This window comes from Alligator mississippiensis, chromosome 2 (genome assembly GCF_030867095.1).
Source record: "Alligator mississippiensis isolate rAllMis1 chromosome 2, rAllMis1, whole genome shotgun sequence".
In the NCBI taxonomy this organism is placed as follows: Eukaryota; Metazoa; Chordata; order Crocodylia; family Alligatoridae; genus Alligator; species Alligator mississippiensis.
This window is the reverse complement of record NC_081825.1, coordinates 217221976-217245118: the sequence shown is the minus strand read 5'-3', so window position 1 is coordinate 217245118 and position 23143 is coordinate 217221976. Positions and strand designations below refer to the sequence as shown.

At 41.5% G+C, this 23143-nt stretch overlaps 1 protein-coding gene across 3 annotated transcripts in view; it reads right to left on the bottom strand.

The window, feature by feature from the left end:
• The window catches only part of CAPRIN1 (cell cycle associated protein 1), a 64567-nt gene that overhangs the window by 25762 nt on the left and 15662 nt on the right, over positions 1–23143 (bottom strand). For 2 of the 3 annotated variants that reach the window (XM_059722755.1, XM_006259975.4), the window contains exons 3-9: positions 18420–18482; positions 16971–17057; positions 5757–5995; positions 5554–5636; positions 1420–1557; positions 757–809; positions 581–667 (exon numbers count right to left, since the gene is read on the bottom strand). In XM_059722755.1, the coding sequence (XP_059578738.1) occupies positions 581–667; positions 757–809; positions 1420–1557; positions 5554–5636; positions 5757–5995; positions 16971–17057; positions 18420–18482 (750 nt within the window). The remainder of the gene's footprint in view (positions 1–580; positions 668–756; positions 810–1419; positions 1558–5553; positions 5637–5756; positions 5996–16970; positions 17058–18419; positions 18483–23143) is intronic. The other variant, XM_059722754.1, reaches the window with a different exon arrangement.

The following is a 23143-nucleotide window of genomic DNA, read 5'->3' as shown; positions in this document are numbered from 1 at the left end:
CTGTCAGCATCTGTGTAACAGCATGAAAATTCTACATAGACTCAATCTCAAAATCAATTTTAAAATTTCTTAATATCTCTTCTACTTCTGAAACCCCACTTCTCCAAGCTGCTCCTGAACTGTTAAAATAAACTTCTTCACTGAGGTCTAGCTGCATACTGCAGTCCAATTCAGTGGTTCTCAACCTTTGTAGACTCAAGGCATTCCTCCACAAGTTTTGTAAATTAAGCAACACTCCCTTTCAACAACTATTCTATTTATTACAGTGGGGCCCCCTCCAGAAGGGCTGAGTGGGTGAGTGGAGATAATATAATGGCCAGGCAGGGACTACACCTGATCCTTCAGACCCTGTGCCACACTTCAAAGTATCCTGAGGCATCCCTGGGTACCCTGGTTGAGAATTACTGCTCTAATTTTTAGATGCCCTCTAGCTTCGCACAGAATTTAAGAAAATGTGAATATAGTCAGCAAAAGTTTAAAAACCATTATCTTTGTGTTACAGCCTCTTAAGAGAACGCTGAAAGATCGGAGTCATTTGAAACAGGGATTGCAATTTTACCTGCAACACAAAATCTCTTACCTCAACCGTTTCAACTGTCCACTCATCTACCTGTTCCTTCTCACTACTGCTGAACTGAGTCTCTGCCATGAATTGTCTGTTTACATACTAAAATAAAAATGAGAAAGGGCATAAAAGTAAAGGAAAGTAGCATTAAAGCAAAGAAAGTGACCACAATCTTTCTACTGATTTAATACCTCAGTTGATTCAACTTCAGTTGGTTCAGTGTATTCTTCCACTGGATCAGGTTCTAAGAGGAAGAGAGACCATTTTAGATCCATCAAATTGAGCAAGTTACAGACCTCTTTGGCTTGGGCACTGAGTGGGTGAAAAACTAAAATCAGAAGAGAAAAAGTAGTCCAATACCCAGTATTTTGAATATACCTTCCTTTGATAAATAAATATTTACTTTATCTTTCTGATTTTAGAATTGCAACTTTTTTAAATGTCTTGCTTTAGAGAAGACTAGAAAAGAAAGGATGAGCTGTCTATAAATTTTTAGCCAATATAAACATTCACATAAACTCTGTAAGTCACCATGGATTCCCTCTTCTGTAGCATGTTTTAGTTAGTTTACCTGAAGGATATTCTTCTTACATTTGCCTACCCGATACAGGTTCCATTATGGCTACGCCTTACCCAGCTGCTGCTACAAATTGGCAGTTTAACTGCTGGTACGTAACCAATCACATTATTTCTGCACTTTATATTCATCTTTTACTTATATATCCTGGCTCTCTCAAATGAATGATGTAAGAGCTTAAGCTGTTTCCATATTTATAATTTTTCCTTTGCTCTTATGGATCCTAGAGAATAATGATCACAGCTGACCTAAACCAATTGGAGCTTTATATACTTACCAGCTTCTACTACAGGATCTTCTACTGCAGGTGCAGGAGCTGCCTCCTCCTCCTCACACAATCCATTCTGATGGTTGTGGGTACTATCAAAATAATTAGTTTGAAGAATGCGTTCAACGATATCCTTTAGAGCTTTGTCTGCAAGACAAAAAGAACTCATCAAGAATAGACTGAAGATCACTTTAGTTTTCTTGCTTCCTATACCAAAACCCCATATAATTTATTAGACATAATTAGTGAAACAAGTTCTCTTTAAATCTTCATCAACAACCTGTGCATTATGAAAGAAAAAGATTACTTTAAAAAGTCCAGCTAATTAATTTTGAGTTTTAAAATCATGGAGGATTGAGCAAAATTATTAGCATGGGATTAGTATATTACTCAAATCCACAGGTCCTGACAGCTTAAATCAACTACTTAATGATGACAAACTAAATATGTAACAGAAGCATTTTATAAACCATTTTAAACTTTAACTTCCCTAAAAGTGGTTCAAGACAGATTCAGCTATAAGTGCAAGCATATATGAGACCTGAAATTAAAGTTGTGACTACCTAACGACAACAAAAAATGTCCACTACTTCTAGAGAGGCTGACAAGGCAGTATTACTGGCTAATTGGGCTCCTAAGAGGACGATCAAAGAAGATTGATGATCCATGTATGGTAGCTAAGTGCTGATTTTCATGGTCTGAATCAGCATACATATGTGGAAGTGTTCTGGAATGCATTAGGCTGAAGGGTAATAAAAACATTCCAAGTATGCAGACTTGAGCTAAATAGGGTTATAGTAGTTTGGAAAACCTGACCTACAAATTTCCACCTTTAACTTTTCTAAAAGATTTTTTAACATGCAACGAATCTATTAACCTACAACCTTACCTCTGTATTCAAGTTTGGCACTGTATATTACTCCAGAATAAGGGATATTACGGGTGCGCGGAGCGGGCCATATTCGATTTGGATTCGGCCCGATTTGGGGGACAGCGATTCGACTTGCTGATTCAGATCACTGTCCCAATTCGATTCAGCCGAATCCCAACGTGAAGATTCAAAGCTGATTTGCAGAATCAGTGATTCAGCCACAGACACAGCTTTAAATTTTTTTTCTACATACCTTGAGGTACCAGGCACAGCTCATGAAAGCTGAGATGGTGGGGCAGATGGAGCATCCCACAGGAACACGGGGGACCCCCCCCCCCCCCCCCCCGGGTGTGCTCGGTGACAGACCTGAAAGTGGACTGAAAGTACTTCCAGTCCACTTCCACGTCTGCTGCAGAGCATGTGGGGAACACGCCCCCCCCTGCAATCCACCGCAGGGGGACCTTGGGTGCCCCCCCAGACCCAGGAGGCACCAGTCACCGAGCGGGGGGAGGGGGTCCTTCATGTGCTCCGCGGCAGACCCAGAAATGAACCAGAAGTGCTTCTGGTCCACTTCCGGGTCCACTGCCGAGCATGCTGGGGACCACCCTGCGCTCCTGCGGGACAATCCATCCACCCCACCATCTCAGCGTTAACAAAGTCTGTTACCTTGAGATATTTACAACATATAAAGCTGCGTCTATGTCCAAGTCGTCGAATCTCTCTGAATCGAATCAGAGATTAAAGGGTCTCCTGATTCGATTCAGATTCAGAGATTTGGCCGCAAAACATAACCCAAACTATGCCAAAACAAATCAGCAACCAAAGCTTCACACAGCCCTAACAGATATCATGCAACCAAGCTTAACAGGATATATTAGTTACCAAATTCTGTTCTACCCTGGAGTGATGCCATAGTAACTAAACATTTTAGCATTTGCAGTTCCAGATTATAGTCAGCCAACTTTTTTAAAAAGGGACATTTATAAGAAGATATTCCCCTTCACTGTCCAACATTACTACAGAACAGAATTAAGGCTATTTGGGTATCAACATGGAAAAATCTCACACCTCTCTTTGTATTCAAGTAAGTGTTAAATTCACTTGAATTCCATGGATTTGTAAATTTACCTCATCCCTGTCAATTACTTGTGTGTACTCTTAAGCTTAACTCATTTTTTTTGTTTCTTTGGTTTTTGCTCACTATTAGCATTTTTTTTTTTCATTAAAAATGTCAAAGTATGCCATCCTGTGATATTTCCAGTAATTGGACAATACTTAGAATATTATGCCATTTAAAATTTTAGTTTATGAAAACATTCACTGATACACCAGTTCACAAAACAGCACAATGAAAGAACTAGTTAATGTAAATTCAAAAGGCAACTAAAGTGTAGTGGTTAATCGGGCCCTTAATTTGTTCATTAGTGTAACAGGCAATGTTAGTGAAAACAGGACCAAGGAGCACTATTAGAGCCTGAACTACAAGTCCAAGATTTCTATGCTAAGGCAGTACTGCCTCAGGGCAATGGAGTCAATTCAGTAGTGCCAGGAAGTTTTTAAAGTACTAATGACTACATTATTGTAAGGCCAGAAAAACAATGATCAGGGCCAGCTGGTCCTAGTAATCTTGCAATATACTCTTGACAAGTTTTTATCCTATTGATTTATTACAACCAAGAGATTTGTTGCATACAAGTTAGCTAAAAAGGAATGGTAATAATAATTTGAGATACCTCTGCTGTCATAATGAACCCTGCACATGAATTAAACAACTCCTAACCTGAAATATTCTGTAACCTATAACAAAACTATGGTGAATTATAAACTAATCTCTTCAATTACAACCTTAGTTAAGATTTCAGTTAAAATTAACTGGAAGGAAAATCTGAAAGTATTATTCTGTTGTTCATCCAGAGCAAAGAAAAAACTGGCAGATTTAAATATCTTAAGACTCCTTTGAATGACTTGTGTCAAACTAATTATTTTTCAGAGGCTTGCTGCTCCAGGTACTGAGTGCAAACGTTTGGGAGGATACTATTTTTTTGTGCATACTAGAGGTTTCTTCCTCTTGTGTATGAAAAATGAAAGAATCAAATAAGCAGCTTCAAAATCAGTGCTTTCATGTCCAAAAAGCTCTGAAAGAATGTTTGCATTTCCCAGGCCACTGCAGAAAAGCATAGCATCCAGTTGTTGTCCTTTAAAATACTGTTTCTACTACAACTAGAAATAATTTGTCACCTGGATAGTATTAAAAAGTGCGCATGAACACTAGGAACAATTATCCCAACTGCAATAACACCACATCTATTTGCTATGAAGAAAGTACAGAGAACAAATTTTAACTGTAGGTAAGTAGCAACTGTGGATAAAAGTATCTGCTAAGATTGATTTCCTTGCTATTGCCTTGTTTTATGTACAAAAACACAACTATTCTAAAACTAAGTTTCTTCCCACAACGTTGTTTGTAAAAATACACCGTGAGAGTATCTGCTCCCAACTTTACTCCCAACTCCCTCCACCAGTCCAGGGAGACAGCATGTCACTTGGCTGGGACTTTACTGCTCCAGCCAAGCATGGAGCCCTCTCAATCCTCACAGCATGCTGCAGGCAGTTTGGGCCAGCCAATCAGGGCTGCCTGTGCACTACTGTCATCTGTCACCAGGTAGAATGGGGAGCCTGCAGGGCAGGCTGAGGTAGGTGCACAGGCTCCCCCCTGGCTGAGCAGGAGCTCAGCATTTGAGGGAACCAGGAGGGAATAATAATAATTATACAAAAGCAAAAAAAATCAGGCCACAGTGTGCTCTAAAAAGTCACAATTAATTAAATCTAATTTTAACAGTTGCAAAAGGTAGACCATCCATGAAGCTGTTGCAAAAAACAGACACAAGATGAAGTCATTCCTATAGCCTTTACTAATTTACTACATTCTGTTAAAAACTTTTGTTGTCCAACCCACAGTTCTCTTGAAAGAAAAAAAAAATTGCTGCTCAGCACTATCACTACCAAAATATTGCTGAAGGAACAGAAAGAAGGGACTTGGGTAAATGCTGAGGAAAGTTACATCAGTACCAAATGCAGTATGTGGTAAGTTAATATTTCATTTAATTATTTAGTTACAGCATAACTGAAACTGATCTGGAGAAAAGAACAATTCTGGCTGCTACAACTCTACTGAATGGTATCTGATTGTAACGCAATAGCTATTCATATATTTAGTATGGATTTCTTCTGGTGTTCAAAGCTCTAATCTTTAACAGGCAGTACATACTTACAGGTGGTTCCACAAACAGGTTTTTCCTTGCCTTCCAGTAAGTCCCACAGATGAATGGATGCTTGCTCATATTGTTCATTCAACCTTCAAAGATGTTTATTAATAGAAGCATAAATAAGTTTCTCAGTAAGTATCAAAATTCAGATAACCAGAATAAATTAAATGCTGAATATGGACTGTAGTGAGGTTACTTAATATATCTACCTCATATTCATGTCCCGTTCAGGGTCAACTAGCTTGTAAAAATCATCCAGCATTGTCAGTTCCTCCTCTGTTAGTACTGGCACTCCATTTGATCCTTGTTTCAGGTCACTGCGCACTTCTTCATCACCTAATTTGTCCAAAATAAACTGCAGCTCAAGTACAGTCTTTAAACGTTTCTGTTCAGCTTCTTCTCGCATCAGCTGTTCCCTGCGAGCTGTCTTCTTTATTGTTTTCTGGATCTGCTCATAAGCAAAGGGAAATTTTAAACTATGTAAACCAGAATTTGCACTGGATACAGTTAGATAATCTAGAGTTTTGACATTCTACCCAAAGATATTCTTCATATAGCATATGAAGGAAAAAAAATATTTACCAACATTATCGAATATCCTTACACATCTATTGTGGGATTATAAAATAAGCCCACTTGTATATACAGAATTTAAATCAGACACATCAAAGGCTGGAGCTGAATGGTATAGGAACCATGTTTCAGGAAAAAAGCATCATAGGGATGGGAGCATGTCTGTATACATACTAATGGTATACAGAGCAGGTCTTCTGGTTAGTGATCTGCTGAACAAAGTGAAAACAGCCTTAAATTGGGACTGCCAACTTTGCAGATGATACAGCTGAAGAGTCAACCCCCAACAGCAATCCCTCCTAATTATATCACAGTTTTGGAATGGCTTGGATGCACATCCCTCTGAAAAGCCGCCACAGACACACACACACACACACTTTGTTATCCCTAAAAGCCTGAGATTTAAATTTTGCTGTTTACAAAACAAACAAACAAACACAACATTGGAAGTAATTCCAATTTCAAGGTATCAACCTATTACCATATTTTCTTGTATATGGCATGCCTCCAAAAAAGACATACACTTTTTGTTTTTAGGAAGACAGAATGAAGAAAGCAATATTTTTTCAGAGTTATGGCCACATAGAGCAGAGACAGAGCCTAATCTTCAGATCACTCCCCACTCCCTTTCCTGCTCAGCCAAAAGCTGAAACTATAGCCACTGTTGAAGCCTGAACTCAATGGACAGATATAGGATTTTGAAAAAGAGCTAAGGAAAGTCTGCAGGGCTGTGAGATAAGAGAATAAAAACCAGGAGTAGCTAGAATGCAGTAAAACTGCCAAACAAAGGATAGCTTGCTTAATGGAACATCCAGACCATTGCAAGAGAGATCTTAAATACTTTTGGAGTGAAGAACAGTTAGTTAGAATCAGGTAGATTATAAAGAGCCATGAAATCAAACCGATTAAGCTCCATCAGTGCTTCCTGAATAGAAATGTCATTGAAGCTACAGGACAGTATGTTTAAAACTTTGGGTGGAGCAGGAATCAAACAGGGATATGACCCACACCACTGCACCCCTACCTAAACCTGGCCTTCTGTCATGCAGCTGCTGAAGGGAAGAGAAGTAAAGAAGATGGCAGCAATCTTACAGCATCTCCAGGCTCCAATTCTGGGCAGAAAATCAGCTTCCTCCCTCAAGACACACTGCAATTTTGGAGGGCTAATTTTAGAAAAAAGGGGCACATCTACACATGCCCTTAAGGCACCATTGTTACTGTACACCAAACAGCCCGTACTGCACTGTGCTGGCAGCGCAGTTAGTTTTAGCCCCAACATCACTGTAGCAGCAGCATTATGGTTTTTGCCTGCGGACACATCGCCATAGTGCATTACTACAGCGATGCAGTGTCATGTGTAGACATGCCCAAGGTGAGCGTGTGGTAACACGAGTAAATATGGTGGTTAGGGTCTTCAACATCCAACATTAAGTTCTGCAACAACCACAAAAAAACCCAACCACCCCAAGCCAAATAAGGTAATGGAAGAGCCATTTTTTTTTTTTTCCCCACACCTTAGATTTTTTGTTATAAACTTTTCCCATGCAGACAAGCTCTAAAAATACATAACGACCCTATACCTTAATAGGATGAAAAGTTACTCAAATTTTACTTATAAACTGATTCAGTGAATATTCGCAAATTAGGATGTGATCAAACAGTCCAAACCTCTTGAAAGCTCTAACTTCTTAAAGACATTACATTCTAAGACATGGGAAATTGCAGATGAAATTATATACAAGGAGGCTTTACTTCCCCAACTCAGTTCCTTCATTGCTTAAAGAATTCAACAGAAAGATCAATAAAGAATGCAAATCTCTCAACTTCAATTCCAAATAACTTCTCCTCAGTATCTGTCTTTACATACCCTTAATCTTGGAAAATTCAAGCAGCAAAAAACACTCCTAGAGAAGTAGGAATAAGGATATTTAAGTGATTGTAGAAACATTCCAAATAGTACATCAGCTTACCAGGCCAAATAAAATAATGCAGTAGGCTGTAATCCATATAGTAATTCCACTTCTTTCCAAAATTGAGACATTCCAAACATTCCCAGAAATTGCCTTAGGACTAACTAAATATACCAACATACCTTCAGAAGCTAGAATATCTGTTAATTCATAGTACATCACTACAAGATTCAATTCACTGTGAATTTTTATCTAACTTTTCTTACAGAGTGCTTTCCACATTTGTACAAAAGGTCAACACCCCTCCAATTCTGCATATAAATGGGACCGCAGAAGCAACAGTAGTAAAACAGTGAAACATCCTTCCACCTAAGTAACCACCAAGTGAAGAAAGAAAAGTAAAGACTGGCAACCAGACTCTTGATCGTTGTTACACTGTCACTTATTTAGGAGTCAAATTGGACACAGTCAGCATCTGGAAAGGATCCAAAGTAAAGGTTAACAGCAGAAGAGCTCTTATCCACCACCTGGGGACTACCTGGGGTCCTTATGCACTACCTGGGGTGCAAGTTTCCAAACACTTTGCATTTCCACTTTAGCACTTATGTATGCTCCTGCTGGGTACTGGGCACCAGTATGGGGCCAAAGCACACATGCTAAGTTAGTGGTTTCCAGCCTCAACAGCATCATGAGGACTATTATCGGATGCCTTATGCCAACTCCAGTTGACTGCTTACCAGTCTTTACCATCCCGCCTTCCCTAAAATATCTGGAAACAAGCTGCTACCCTGGCCCTAAGCCTCAAAGCCCAAGATCCGGACCATTCTTTGCACTCCAGCCTAGTAGCCACAAGCCACTAAACCAAGTACAGTGCCTGAAGGCTCAGAACCTTTTCTCCAGTAAGCTCACCCAATCTATAGATAGCATGTCACACCTCCCATCAGTGGAACAGGCAGTCTGCTGCACAAGAACTGAAGCTAAAGAACTTCATCTCCAACACCAGCTTCTGCCACACCAGATGGCAGCTGCCCTGCAGAGCCTGGATTGCTCTTAACCATCTCAGAACGGGAATTGGATGGTATGAGGGTGAACATGCACTCTTAGAGCCTCTCCAATGATGCTGGCTGTAGATGTGGTGCTCAAGTTCAGATGGCTGGCCACATCATCTATGAATGTGCTTACAGCTCATCCTTTGGGCTCATTGAGATTGACCATTCCACCTGTTGCCAGCCTTCTGGCCCTCATGCTTCCAATATATGAGTGCAGCAACGCTCGCTTTATCATGAGCAGTAGGATAAAATAAATAGGGCATCACCTCAAAGTGCAAAAAATCTGAGCAGCATGTAGCAGCTGAAATTTATCTTTATGTTAGCTAACTGCTCCATTACCTAATATTCTTCAAGAAACAAAGGGAAACAAAATACATTTACCCTATACAATTACAATAGCTGAACAATACCCTCATCTTTCCTTACTGCGGAACACTGCTTCAGCAGGGTTACAGACCGGAGGCGTAATGCCCTCAATTCCACTTCCCATGAGTCTATGAATTTTCCCCTCTACCCAAGCAGCACAGTGCATTGTAACAATCATAGACTTCCTTCAAATTTATTAATTTTCACAACGTCTATGTCAAAAACTATGGCCTAAATAACAGTAAAAGCTCTGGAAATATCTGCAGTATGGCATTTGGTTTATCCCATGTCCAAGTGTGGTTCAGTAAAGTGGAGAATTTGGTTACCTGCTTTAAATGGAGAGATACCACACTTATCAGGGTGTTATCTTAGCACTTTGTTGTTCATACAAATAAGTATAAAGAATGTTTTTCATTATTTTTTAAAATTGGCTAATCTTCCAGAAACAAGGAACAGCAACAGGAAGATGGGTCTGAATGAGGTAGAAAAAAAAAAAGAGCATGAACATAAAGACATCTGCTGGGAGACGCAGACAGCAAGGTCCCATTGCTCACGCGGGTTTCTAACCTGCGTACAGGACCTCCACCTGACACAGGAGTTGCATGGTCCCACTAGGGGGAATGCCATATTGGATCTGGTATTGGCAACAGGGGATGACATGATAGGGGACCTCCAGATCGGTAGCCATTTGGGAGACAGTGATCACCTAATAATAGAATTCAACATAAGACGGAGAGTGGGTAAGGTAACTAGTAGGGTGAAAGTGCTAGACTTTCGGAAAGCTGATCTCAATGCACTCAGGCGATTAAGTCAAGGACGCACTGCAGAGTAGGAGTTTTGAAGGGATGGGAGTCCAAGAAGGGTGGCTGTGCCTTAAGGAAACAATCCTTCGGGCACAAAGCAAGACGATCCCCGAGCGAGGCAAAAGAGGGAAAGGGGCCAGGAGGCTTCCATGGCTGACCAGAGAAATCCAGGGCAGCCTAAGGGCCAAAAGGGGAGCACATAAAAAGTGGAAACAAGGTGAGATCACTAAAGATGAATATACCTCCTCTGCTCGTGCTTGTAGGGAGGCAGTTAGACGGGCCAAAGCTACCATGGAGCTGAGGATGGCAACCCAAGTAAAAGACAACAAGAAATTGTTTTTTAGATATATTGGGAATAAAAGGAAGGCCCAGGGAAGAATAGGACCCTTGCTAAACGGGCAGAAACAATTGGTGACAGACAGGGGGGACAAGGCTGAACTCCTCAACGAGTTCTTTGCCTCAGTGTTCCTAAGTGAGGGACACGACAAGTCCCTCACTGGGGTTGTAGAGAGGCAGCAGCAAGGTGCCAGACTGCCATGCGTAGATCCTGAGGTGGTGCAGAGTCACTTGGAAGAACTGGATGCCTTTAAGTCGGCAGGCCCGGATGAGCTCCATCCGAGGGTGCTGAAGGCACTGGCCGACATCATTGCAGAGACACTGGCGGGAATATTCGAACGCTCGTGGCGCACAGGCCAAGTCCCGGAGGACTGGAAAAGGGCTAACGTGGTCCCCATTTTCAAAAAGGGGAGGAAGGAGGACCCGGGCAACTATAGGCCAGTCAGTCTCACCTCCATCCTTGGTAAAGTCTTTGAAAAAATTATCAAGGCTCACATTTGAGAGAGCCCAGCAGGGCAAATTATGCTGAGGGGAAACCAGCACGGGTTTGTGGCGGGCAGATCGTGCCTGACCAATCTAGTCTCTTTCTATGACCAGGTTACAAAACGCCTGGACACAGGAGGAGGGGTGGATGTCGTATACTTAGACTTCAGGAAGGCCTTTGATACGGTATCCCACCCCATACTGGTGAACAAGTTAAGAGGCTGTGACTTGGATGACTACAGTCCGGTGGGTGGCGAATTGGCTAGAGGGTCGCACCCAGAGAGTCATGGTGGATGGGTCGGTCTCGACCTGGAAGGGTGTGGGCAGTGGGGTCCCGCAGGGTTCGGTCCTTGGACCGATACTCTTTAATGTCTTCATCAGTGACTTGGACGAGGGAGTGAAATGTACTCTGAACAAGTTTGCAGATGACACAAAGCTATGGGGAGAAGTGGACACACTGGAGGGCAGGGAACAGCTGCAGGCAGACCTGGACAGGTTGGACAAGTGGGCAGAAAACAACAGGATGCAGTTCAACAAGGAGAAATGCAAAGTGCTGCACCTAGGGAGGAAAAATGTCCAGCACACCTACAGCCTAGGGAATGACGTGCTGGGTGGCACAGAGGTGGAAAGGGATCTTGGAGTCCTAGTGGACTCCAAGATGAACATGAGCCGGCAGTGTGACGAAGCCATCAGAAAAGCCAATGGCACTTTATCGTGCATCAGCAGATGCATGACGAATAGGTCCAAGGAGGTGATACTTCCCCTCTATAGGGCGCTGGTCAGACCGCAGTTGGAGTACTGTGTGCAATTCTGGGCGCCACACTTCAAGAAGGGTGCGGATAACCTGGAGAGGGTCCAGAGAAGGGCAACTCGTATGGTCAAGGGCCTGCAGACCAAGCCCTACGAGGAGAGACTAGAGAAACTGGATCTTTTCAGCCTCCGCAAGAGAAGGTTGAGAGGCGACCTTGTGGCTGCCTTTAAGTTCATCACGGGGGCACAGAAGGGAGTTGGTGAGTATTTATTCACCAAGGCGCCCCCGGGGGTTACAAGAAACAATGGCCACAAGCTAGCAGAGAGCAGATTTAGATTGGACATTAGGAAGAACTTCTTCACAGTTCGAGTGGCCAAGGTCTGGAATGGGCTCCCAAGGGAGGTGGTGCTCTCCCCTACCCTGGGGGTCTTCAAGAGGAGGTTAGATGAGTATCTAGCTGGGGTCATCTAGACCCAGCACTCTTTCCTGCTTATGCAGGGGGTCAGACTCGATGATCTATTGAGGTCCCTTCCGACCCTAACATCTATGAATCTATGAATAAAGGTTCAAATGGGGTTCCACAGGATGTGTAAAACTACAATAAGGCCCCAGCATTGTGAAGGCTCCTTAATGGACATGTGATATGAGGGAATATAGTTTGTGTTTTAATTGAGACTTCCAAGCTGCAGCTGCAGCTAAATAATATATGAAAACATTAATTAATGGTGAGGCTCAATATCTGGAGATGGAGACTATAACCTTGCAAACAGAAGCTTGCAATGGTGAAGCACAGATGGACAAAAGTTCTTCCACTTTGATCTGCGTACCAATTCCATAAATGGCCTTTTTTCTATAACGGTCTCTTCCATCTTTATGGAACAATCACTATCTGCTGATCTTAGCCAGACAACTTCCAAGAAATCAAAAAAGCAGAGATGTGAGGTAGAGAGTAAATCTGACAGATTAGGAAGATCAGCTGATATATAGACAGATTCACTCAGAGCCAATTCTCTGTCCTGTGAATTGTACTGCCCTGATCCTCCCTGTGACCCTGGCTAGCACAGGTATGAAAAGAAACATGAAGACAGCGTCTTGCAAGGACCCTGGTCTAATACTTTAGCATTGAAAACAGGGCTGTGTATTACTAGTAACATGCCTACCTTTGGAAAACGCCACCTGTGCTATTGCTGAAGAATTCTGCTACTCTACAAAGATGACAAAGGTTTCCTGAGTTAATCTGCTAGACTGTTCTAGGTACATGAAAGTAATTGTTGTTATCCTGTGAACAACCTAATTGCTTCCTGACAGAGGAGAAAGCAGGCATAACCCCACTTGTTAATACACTACACAGGCATTTTCTGTCAAGACCTGTAATATCATTCTTTTAAGTGGTAGAAATAGTTTGCAACCTTATTTGATCATATGACATTCTAACACAGAGATACGGAATGAAGACTCTTCCCAGAAGCACATACACTTGTTTAGCTGCATCTACCAATCTGCTCTGAAAGGTTATCTTCACAGAGCGCTGTGCATACATGCTGTCAAACCCATCCTATGCTTTCACAATTGACAAGTCAGAAGACCCTCAATTAATTTCTTTACTCTCCCCCATTTAAGGAATGAAAACGAGCACGAGTCACCCCCAGAATGAAGATGAGATGTGCCCTTCCTGAAAAGACAGGGATTCAGTGCCATGCTTCTCACAAGTAACCTGACTCTGAAGGACTGAATATAGCCAAATGAAAACACCGCAGGCACTGTCACTACTGGCAATGTTATCCTCCTTAAACAGGTCCTGGGAAAGTGTAATCTCAAGAAGAACCTCTTTTTGGAGTCCAAGGAAGTTCTTTTTTAGGCTTGTTCCAGACTGTGCTAACAAATGAAATTTTATCTGGGTATAATTCAAGCAACAAGACCTAGTCGAGATGAACCTCCATAGGGAGAAACAGTCCCTAAAGTGGTGCTCAAGAAACAGAAAAAAATATACTGGATTAAGTTCACATGACAGAAACAATGTGCAGATGGAAAGTTTAGGGTCAGCCATTAAACAGGAAGGTTTCAATGTGCCAAAGTTTGAAAGAAAATAATTTAAACAAATCTAAGTCTGACAACACGACAAAGCTGTCCCTAAAACAACTTTATATATTTTAAATGTGACTTGATGAAATGGAAACAAGGGAGATGATGTTATGCTTAGCCTCACAAGTTAGAAAGTATAGAGATGTGGTCATAACTATTTTGCCCTGTATCCTTGGTTATGGAGGGGCTGGGGGGAGGGGAGGTGGAAGACTCAGGGACATACAGATGGCAGGCCTAGACCAGCTGACATTAGTGAAAAGATTCTAAACTCACATGCACAAACACTCTAAGCAGGATCCTTACAGACAGAAAAATCTTGTATTAATGACATGGCCATTTCAAATCATCTCCAACAGCACTTACTTGCCAGAGTAGATTCTTTTCCCTGTCAACAAAAGAAACCATTCCTAAAAAGAAAGTCAAGGAGATATATATCCAAATTTGAGAGGCCATTTGATCCAGCAGTAGGTATTCCACTGAAATTCAGGAGACAACCCCCATCATGACAATTGTGGACTAATCACTTCACACATACGCCTCTTTCCCTTCTCAGCTGTTTAGATTGCAAGATCTCCGTGGCAATATCAAGCATAAAGTGGCCGTAATCCTTGCAGGATACCAAGAATCTACTGTAATTAATCATCCTCACTAGGTGTCTTGCAGTTTGCCCAAATCTTTCAACATTCTATTTGGCAGTAAAAAATCCTAAAGCAAGAGCAGTTGAACTAGACATCTTTCGTCTTTTCATCAAGTTCTCTTTTAAAACTAAAGTTAAGTGTCAAGACAGACCTGAAATATATTCCATCCATAGGATCTCACCCACACAAGGAGACAAACCTTCCAAAAACGTTCATATTTTGTCTGATTTATGATAGGCCAGGACCATTCAGCCAAACAGCAGCTGTCTGGCTACAGATACAGTAGCTTCATTGGGATTTTCCTTATAGTGTTTTGCCCCTCTAATCTTCTATCACTCTTGTCTCTCTCTCTACTACTACAGAAATACAGCTAACAAATAATTTTACTATAGGCTAGAAATCATGCTGAACAATAGGACACTGATAGTTTTAACAATTCAGTCCAGAAGATATTTTTTGCCTTTTAGGCAAAAATACAAAATTACACACCAGTCTCTGAAATTGGGAATTGTGTATTTACAATAAAGGCAGCCTCTAATGTACTTTCTGTCATCTCTGCCACAGCATTGCTTCCTCAAGCCTCAATTCACCCAAAGACTGCAACAAAAAAAGTCCAATACCAAAATATTTAACTATTTAAAAAAAAGACATAAACCTAATCTTAATTAATGAGCAAGAAAAGGAAGTCAAATTTGTTATTCCAGTGTTCACTGATCTCTGCCAGTCAACTGATTAACAATGCCAAACAAATACAGGATATGCCTATCAGAAGATGAAAAGTTGTTGAGCTTTATACATAGGAAGAGCCCTTATATAGAGCCCTTATATATAGTGAAGGTAACTAGGAACTGGCCAAACAGTCTGGATGACTTGCATTTACATACCCAAGCTGACAGTATTGGAAAGTATATTGAAGCTGTTTAGAACACCGGTTCTCAACCTCAATAGATTCCAGACACCCACTGGAAAATGCCAGCTCTTAGTTTTCACTACTTTTTTTTTTTTTTTTTTTTTGACTACAGCAAAATAAGAGAAATTCTTTTGTTACAGAAAACTCAGAAAAATCACGATGGGTCAGAATGGTTTTGACACTGCAGACTCCTGTTTGAAATCTCTGAATTTATCTTGTGAATTGCATACAGGTGTCTGCATACCTAACAGAGCTAATACAGAATAGCACTCTTAAAAGAATCTTTGAGCACCTCAGGGTGCTGTGGAACTTTGGTTGGAAAAATCACTGCTTTAGAAGCACCAATAAACCTGCAAACTAAATGTGCTGCCAGGTTTTCTAGAGATGAGGGTTTCACCAATACTGACAAGACAACAAATTCTACCTGGGTCACTTCTCTTCCCACACTTTGCCAGTCTTAAGTGCACTGCTATAAAGTTTTTTAAAAACTTCAGTGCTCCAGACTTGTTAATTCTGGACTATCCATTAAGCTTTATTCCATACAGTGTAACTGAAGAGTAACCATATTTAGTGGCTGAAGCACTTGGCAAAGGAAGCAAAAGGTACAAGGTCAGAGGACTGGAATTAAAGTTGTCAATTAAAAAAATTAGCATTCATTTTCCTAAGTTAATGCAAGTATTATCAGCGAGCATAATAAATATAGTACCTTTCACCTATATAGTTATCATTTGAATTAGGACCCCACACTACACTCACATGCAATTAACTATTTCTTTATTGTAGCCTTATCTCACCTGAGAAAATTTCATGTACTTAAGTTCTGTATTGCTCTAAAACAGCAAGAGAGTTCACCCAAAGGTCTGTAAAGCAGGGACTATTACTGATTAAGACATATGGTCTACCAGCTAGCTAGAACTTTAGACCCTACTGCAATATAAAGTAATAAAATGTTTGTGTTCATATACAAGCCTAAGTACACCTATGAATTACCTTCCATTTTTCTTTTCTTTTTCTAATGTTTCGTTTTAAGGGGATCTACTGAAATGATACAGTATGCAGGTCAACACTGTACCATACTCCATTTTCTAAGTTTTGGTCAAGTTCCGCCAAGTGCTCAAAGAATTCAAAGAAAAAAATAGTACGTTAATTCTTGTCTATATACTTTTTGATGTACAGTGGTACGAAAAAGGTACTGAAAAGAGCTGACCATCATCTACAACTACAAATTATTCAGCATATTGTTGCAGTACACCAGAATTAAAAAAAGCTCAATGACTGAAAAGTTTAAGTATGTATTTTCAAGATAACCTACACCTAGCTTATTCTGGTTAGCTCTTTACTTTGTTTAACATACTGCAATTTAAGTCAAATGGCAATGTGCATTAGGTCTTTTCTAGAAAAAGCTATCAAGCATCCTCTGCTGTTAATGAAACAGAACCCATTGTGCAGCAGGAAGTTTAAAGCCTTTAGTGCTTTCTGCTTCAGCTGTTGGCCTGTAATGGATCACATGCCCTTTACTTACATCTTGGCTCAGAGCCATGAAGCTCCTCTGAAGTTCTTTTGCAAATTCCAGATTATTCGTGACTTCTTGGTACTTAGACACAGCATCCTTGACAAAATAAAAGCAACACTTACTACATAACAGATGCATGTTTTCAACTAAAACATTATGCATAAAGCTCCTTTTTTCTTGGAAAATAATCAAAACATTAAACTAGTACTACTAATGAAAAGCAGAAGTAGTACTACTGAAAAATCAAAGTTAAACATTTGAAGAGTCAAATAAAGAGTAGGGGAAACTTCAGTTTTTGTCAACTTTGTCTTAGGAAGTTGTATACAATTTTGAGCTTGCACATGAGCTCAAGATGTGAAAATTAAGCTAATTTTCATACCAGATTTGGGCTGATGAACAGATTAATGCAGCCTAAAAAAAGTATAAATTTATCTTCATAAAAGACTGCACATATTAGCCTACATTCTGCTTTTTCATTCCATATTAATATTTCATTCTTGCAACACCAAAATCAGGCAGATCCCACCCTGACATCTGCATAACTCCGTGAGAATGTACACAAGCTGGGGAAGAAGCTGCCAGGAGGCTGATATCCCTGTGGTGCTAGTGATAATGATGGTACACCCTTGCTAAACAGGGGTTATACTAGAAGTAAGGGTGAAACAGTACATAAAATTATGGCTGTCTTACCCTTAACAGTCCCTAAAGCAAAGGAATTGGAGGCTATTAGAAAAGCCTTTACTGATTAGGTTCCCACATACAGCATTTTCCTTCGCTTTATTTTTTTAAAAACAGATACTTAAAAAAAAAAAAATCTTTAATTGCCTTAGTAGCAAGAAGACCTTTAAAAATCCTGCTCCATCTTCAAAGCAAAAACTTCTCAACAAAGAGTAAGACCTCTACTAAGCTACTGCTGTAATCAAAGATCATGCTCTTCATAAAACTGTTTAACTGCCTCTCCACTCCCAATTTTGATGATCAGTTTTGTCAGTTGTTTCAAATAAACATCTTGCTAGCTTACTTCATAAGTGAAGCTAGCTAACAATTTTCTGATAAAATAAGCTGAATTCTAACAGATTAAAACTATTTTCTTGAAATCTTCCCCCCCCGCAAAAAAACAAACAACAACAAAAATCAGAGCTTTGTGCCAAGCATATGAACTGAAAATTTTGAATGCATGGCTCTCACAATTTGAAACAAAACCTGAATGATACCACAATCGTAATTAAATTTCAGTATCATAGTGTTACACATTTCAGTCAGTTTTCACTGCAATGCATTAGTAATTTACACCCAGCCAAGCCCAATCAAACGTATATCGTATCCTTGCAGCTTTGGCACTTGTTTACTCTGCCATCAATACTAGAGCTGAAGCTCAATTAGAACAATTTCTTTAAGTTTAAAAGAAAGAGTATGAAATGGCTTAAAGAAGAAATTTAATGAAGTTAAAAAAATTACCAATTGATCTTGATTAAGGCGTTCTCCCTTGTTCATTCGTTCCTGGTAATCATCAAGTTTACCCTGGAACAGGAAAAATACTTTAATGTTTTCATAGTACAAATCCTAAAGATTTAAATAACTTAAAACTAAAAATCAATATATATTATTGCTTTCCTGAGTTAGTCCCACTGCATACTTTATATAAAGTTACTCAAGGTGCTTAAAAGGTGAAATTATTTATTTTGTATGAAAAACTCATCTTCTAGTATTAAAAATACACTTCTGTAAGGGATTAATATTTTAATCTCATTTTTTCAGGTGACTACAATATGCATCTTGCAGAACACTGCAGTTCACAGAAAGTTACTTGCAGTGTTGAAGGTGACGGGGGGGGGGGAGGTGGGGCGCCTCAATTCACATCCTTTTTACTGTCACAATGCCTAAAGATAACCTGAAAATTTTCTACTTGTTGTCACATGAAAAAAAAAACTTGGATTTTATATCTTCTAGAAGATTACACAATTACTCAAGTTATGAAGCAAAATCCAGGGCAGGGTAGCACTTCAGAGACTGTCTCACAAATGCACAAACTTTTGCAGAGGAAAGCCTACCTCATTCATAGCATCTGATGAAGTAAGCTGTCGCTTATGAAAGCTGATGACTTTCTGAACAAGTTGAATCTCTAAGATGTCTCCCCTGCCCTACCTTCTCCCTGACTTGAAACTAATACAGCTAACTACTTCCTGATACATAGAAAAATAGATATTTGAGGTTACTTTTTAAATCCCATAATTGGGAATTTTTTTTTTTTTAATTAGAGAAAACCAGGATCCCCGCTGGATCCTCTGTTAAAACGGAGACAGGATAAAGAATTCAGGCTGGTCAAAACTTTGTTTTCCAGAATAGATGTGATCTGAGTTTTTCATGTCAACACAACACAAATAGTTCAGGTTATCCACACTTGCTCATTCCAAGAGTTACTTTGGGAAGTTGACAATCAATACTAGACTCCATTAAGGCAGTGGTGCTCAACCCCCAGCCCATGTAGCAGATCCAGCCTGCGGAGCTGCAGCATCCAATTACACAGCTCCCCACAGGTCTGGACATTTGGCAGTGGGGAACAATGACAACATTAATTGCTGTGCCCCTGCTGCCAAATTTCTGAACCTGTGGGGAGCCCTGGTAGCCAGATAATATGGCCCTGTGCACCAGACCAGGCCAGCACATGGCAAAATCTACCGGGTAGGGTCTGGCCAGTGGACCAACCCCACATTCCAACCCTGTACAGTATCCAGCCCACAGATGGATCCCCATGCCATTCACCCAACATTAACTGCATTAAACAACACAACAGAAACAGGGGAGACCTGGTTTAAGAATCCTAATATTTAAACTGAGAATACATCTAGACATCTACACAAAAGAAGGTAATGGGAGGGTGGGAGGAACATGAAATCCATTTAATTTGCTGCTGACAGAGTTATAGTCCAAGACCTAAAAATCCATTTAATTTACATCATTTATTTAATTTACATGATTTAAAACACTCTTGTCCAACATGCAGCCCACCAAGGCATTTTCTATGGCCTGCAATGGGAAACCCCTTGTCCCTCCCCCAGCAGCTTCATAATGGCTGCTGAAGGGCTTGGGAAGGGACAAGGTTCCCACACGCACCACGTCAGTGTGGCACTGCCTGGCTGGGTCCCTCGCTGGGCCGAGACCCTCCCCAGCTAGAGGTCATGCTGGCTGTGGCTGCTGGACGGCCCTGCCTGCCCACCCGGGCAGCCGCAGCCAGTGCTGCGGGCTTGGTGCAGGCGCGGGATGGAGCCTTCACCTGAGGACTCTGCCACCGGGTGGCGGAGGAGTGGCTCTGCTTGCGGGCCCGGGACACGCCAGTCACCGGTGGGGAGGATACGCATCCGGGAGCGCCCGTGCTCCTGCCCCCGCCCCGACACGAGCCCGTGCCCTGCACTGCCGGAGTGGCCCTGCGCAGGAAGCCAAGCAGCAGCTGCTGGCACTGCTAGCCCGCACCTGCCTCCTTGCCAGCCCTGCTGCCCTGCCCCACAGCAAGGTGGCGCCTGCTCCCCCGGCCAGTATCCCCCCTGGGCGCTGCGGCTCTCTGGGCCCAGCCACCCACGTGCAAGGCCCCAAGTCCTGAGGGGGCCGCTTCTCATGTGCTGCTGGGGACAGGAGGCAGCGTGGGCACACACGGCCACCGGGGCAACGAGGTGGGCAGTGGCAGAACGGAGGGTGCTTTTCCTGCACATCCCAGAGAGATTGTGGCCAGGAGGACAAGGAGGAGCCTGGACTGGGGCTCCCATGCATGGCAGCAGCTCTCCCCGCCCCACTTCTCTCCATGCCCGGCTGCAGCTGTGGCCATGCCCAGCTGAGCCACAAGTCTCTCTCTCAGCCTCTCGGATGCACTGAGGAGCCCCCCCCCTCCCCCCTGCAAGGCAGCAAGCGGTGGAGGCTGCGAAGCGCCACGCAGGTATCTCCTGCTGAGACACATCCCTCCACCTTCGATTAGTTTCCACTCTGGCTGATATCTTTTCCATATTCAACTTGCATTATGCTTCTTTCATTATGCGATAGTGTTTATTTTAGTCAAGTGTTTGGTATTATTTCATTGTTGCTTTTATATTGTTTTTATTTTGGATTTTAAACCACATTTCCAGGCCTATTTCATTGTCACTTCCTGCAACTTCACTGGTGTCAAAGGTCACGTGACATCACTTCCTGATGCAATACCGCTTCCTGTGATGTCTTTGAATATGGCTCGCCAGCCCACTGGGTGATAAAAAGTTCATGATCCGGCCCCACATTCAAAAAGGTTGGACACCCCTGATTTAAAAGTACAACTATTTTAATTCAACTCTATTCCATTCCACAAATCTGAATTTCAACCAACCATTTTATTTGCTTACTATCATTTTACTACACCTTACCTGGTTGGAAATGACATAACAAAGGAAGTTAAAAGAACTGTACCTTTCCCCCAGTAAATAAATAAAAAAAAAAAAAAAATGTTCCTCTACATTCATTTCCCAATAACTAAGAAGAACTTCAATCTCAGTCTTGAATAAGAGCTCATGCAAAACACAACTGCCAGAAACATGCCTGAAAATGACATGAAACTCCAAACTCAAGGTAAGCAAAAATCAAAAGCTCTGATTATATGCATTTCAATAGTAAAATTTTCTGTAATTAAATCGGGAAGTGCTAAGTTGCCTTTATTTAATTCACAAAAAGATGACATGTAAGTACATCCTTAATCATGTAGCAATGTCTATGACACTAACCTCAGCCTGTTAAAAATTACTTTTAAGTTTAGTACTGAAATGCTTCCTTTTCATACTGTTCAGAACACTTACAAAGATTATAAATCAAGTATTCCACTATTCCCTACAAGTACTAAATACAACAATTGATGACATTTAAAAAAAATAGCATTGCATATACAGATAAAACTTGTCCCAATTGGCACATGTAATCTTTATTTGTTTTTCATATGTAACATGAGTTAACCAATAAGGTAGTATTTTAGATCAGTGCTAAGATTTATGCATCTTTATATTTATTTGCATTTATTAGTCCAAAACTGCACTACAGACCAGGAAATAGTTGCAAAGACAGAGTTAGTGCAACAGTGGCCTACCAGTACAGCTGACAAAAATGACCTGTGGGCTGGGTGAAGGCCACTGGGCCAGTCTGTGGGCTAGAACAGGACTGACCCCCTGTGCAGTGTGTGCAGCACTGAGGGTTAGTCCAAAGCACTGCATGGAGCCCATGCCCCACAGCCCGTGCTATATACAGTGCCAGGTACAGCTGACAACACAGGCAGTGCACATCCTGTACCCGCCCTGCTGCATGCACAGAGAGCCCCAAGGCCAGGAATGGTGCTTGTGTCATGCTGAGCTGGACAGATTGTGAGCACTGCATGTAGCAAAAGGGACTGGAACAGGGTGCACACTGCATGTGGTGCCCCACCAATCCAGCTCTGTGCATTGGCACAGCCTGATCCGGACCAACCCTGGACCCAGAGCACAAGGCTGGGCAGCAGGCCACACATGCAGTATGTGCCCTGAACTGACCACCCCTGCACTATGCACTACGCACCCAGCGCTGGGTGCGGCCTGCATACTGAATGCAGCATGTGAGGCTGAGGCCAGCATCTGGGGACAGTCCAGCAACCCATGAGTTGGATCATATGACTCCATGCGCCCATGCACAGAACAGCCACCGAAGCCTACAAGACTAAGGTAAAGGTGTTTAAATTATGAGCAAAGAAATAGACGAGGCTTTTAACACTGTTTCCTTAAGTACTTGGCTTTTGTAAACAATTTGATAGATTACATTTGCTACTTGGCAGCTTTGGCATTTTTAAATAAAGTGTTTTCATTTTTAGATTTTTTTTAGGCCTCTCCTTCCATGGTCCCAGAACCTTTTGACACTTCTTTGGCATGTAAATAGGCAACTTAATGGCCATCAGATCACTAACAGATGTGCTCTTCGAATAGCTCTTCTGAAAAATAGTTCCATTTAATATAGACACATCAAGATGCACCACAACATATATACTATGACAATGAAGATATGATATCCAGATCCCAAACCAAACCCAGGGATTATTAACCTAGTTCAGGGGTTCCCAAATCTTTGTTCATGGAGGGTCATTTAATGGTTGGGATACTGCACTGGTGGCTGCATAAAAGAATTAATATGCAATGCAAACACTTTATGTT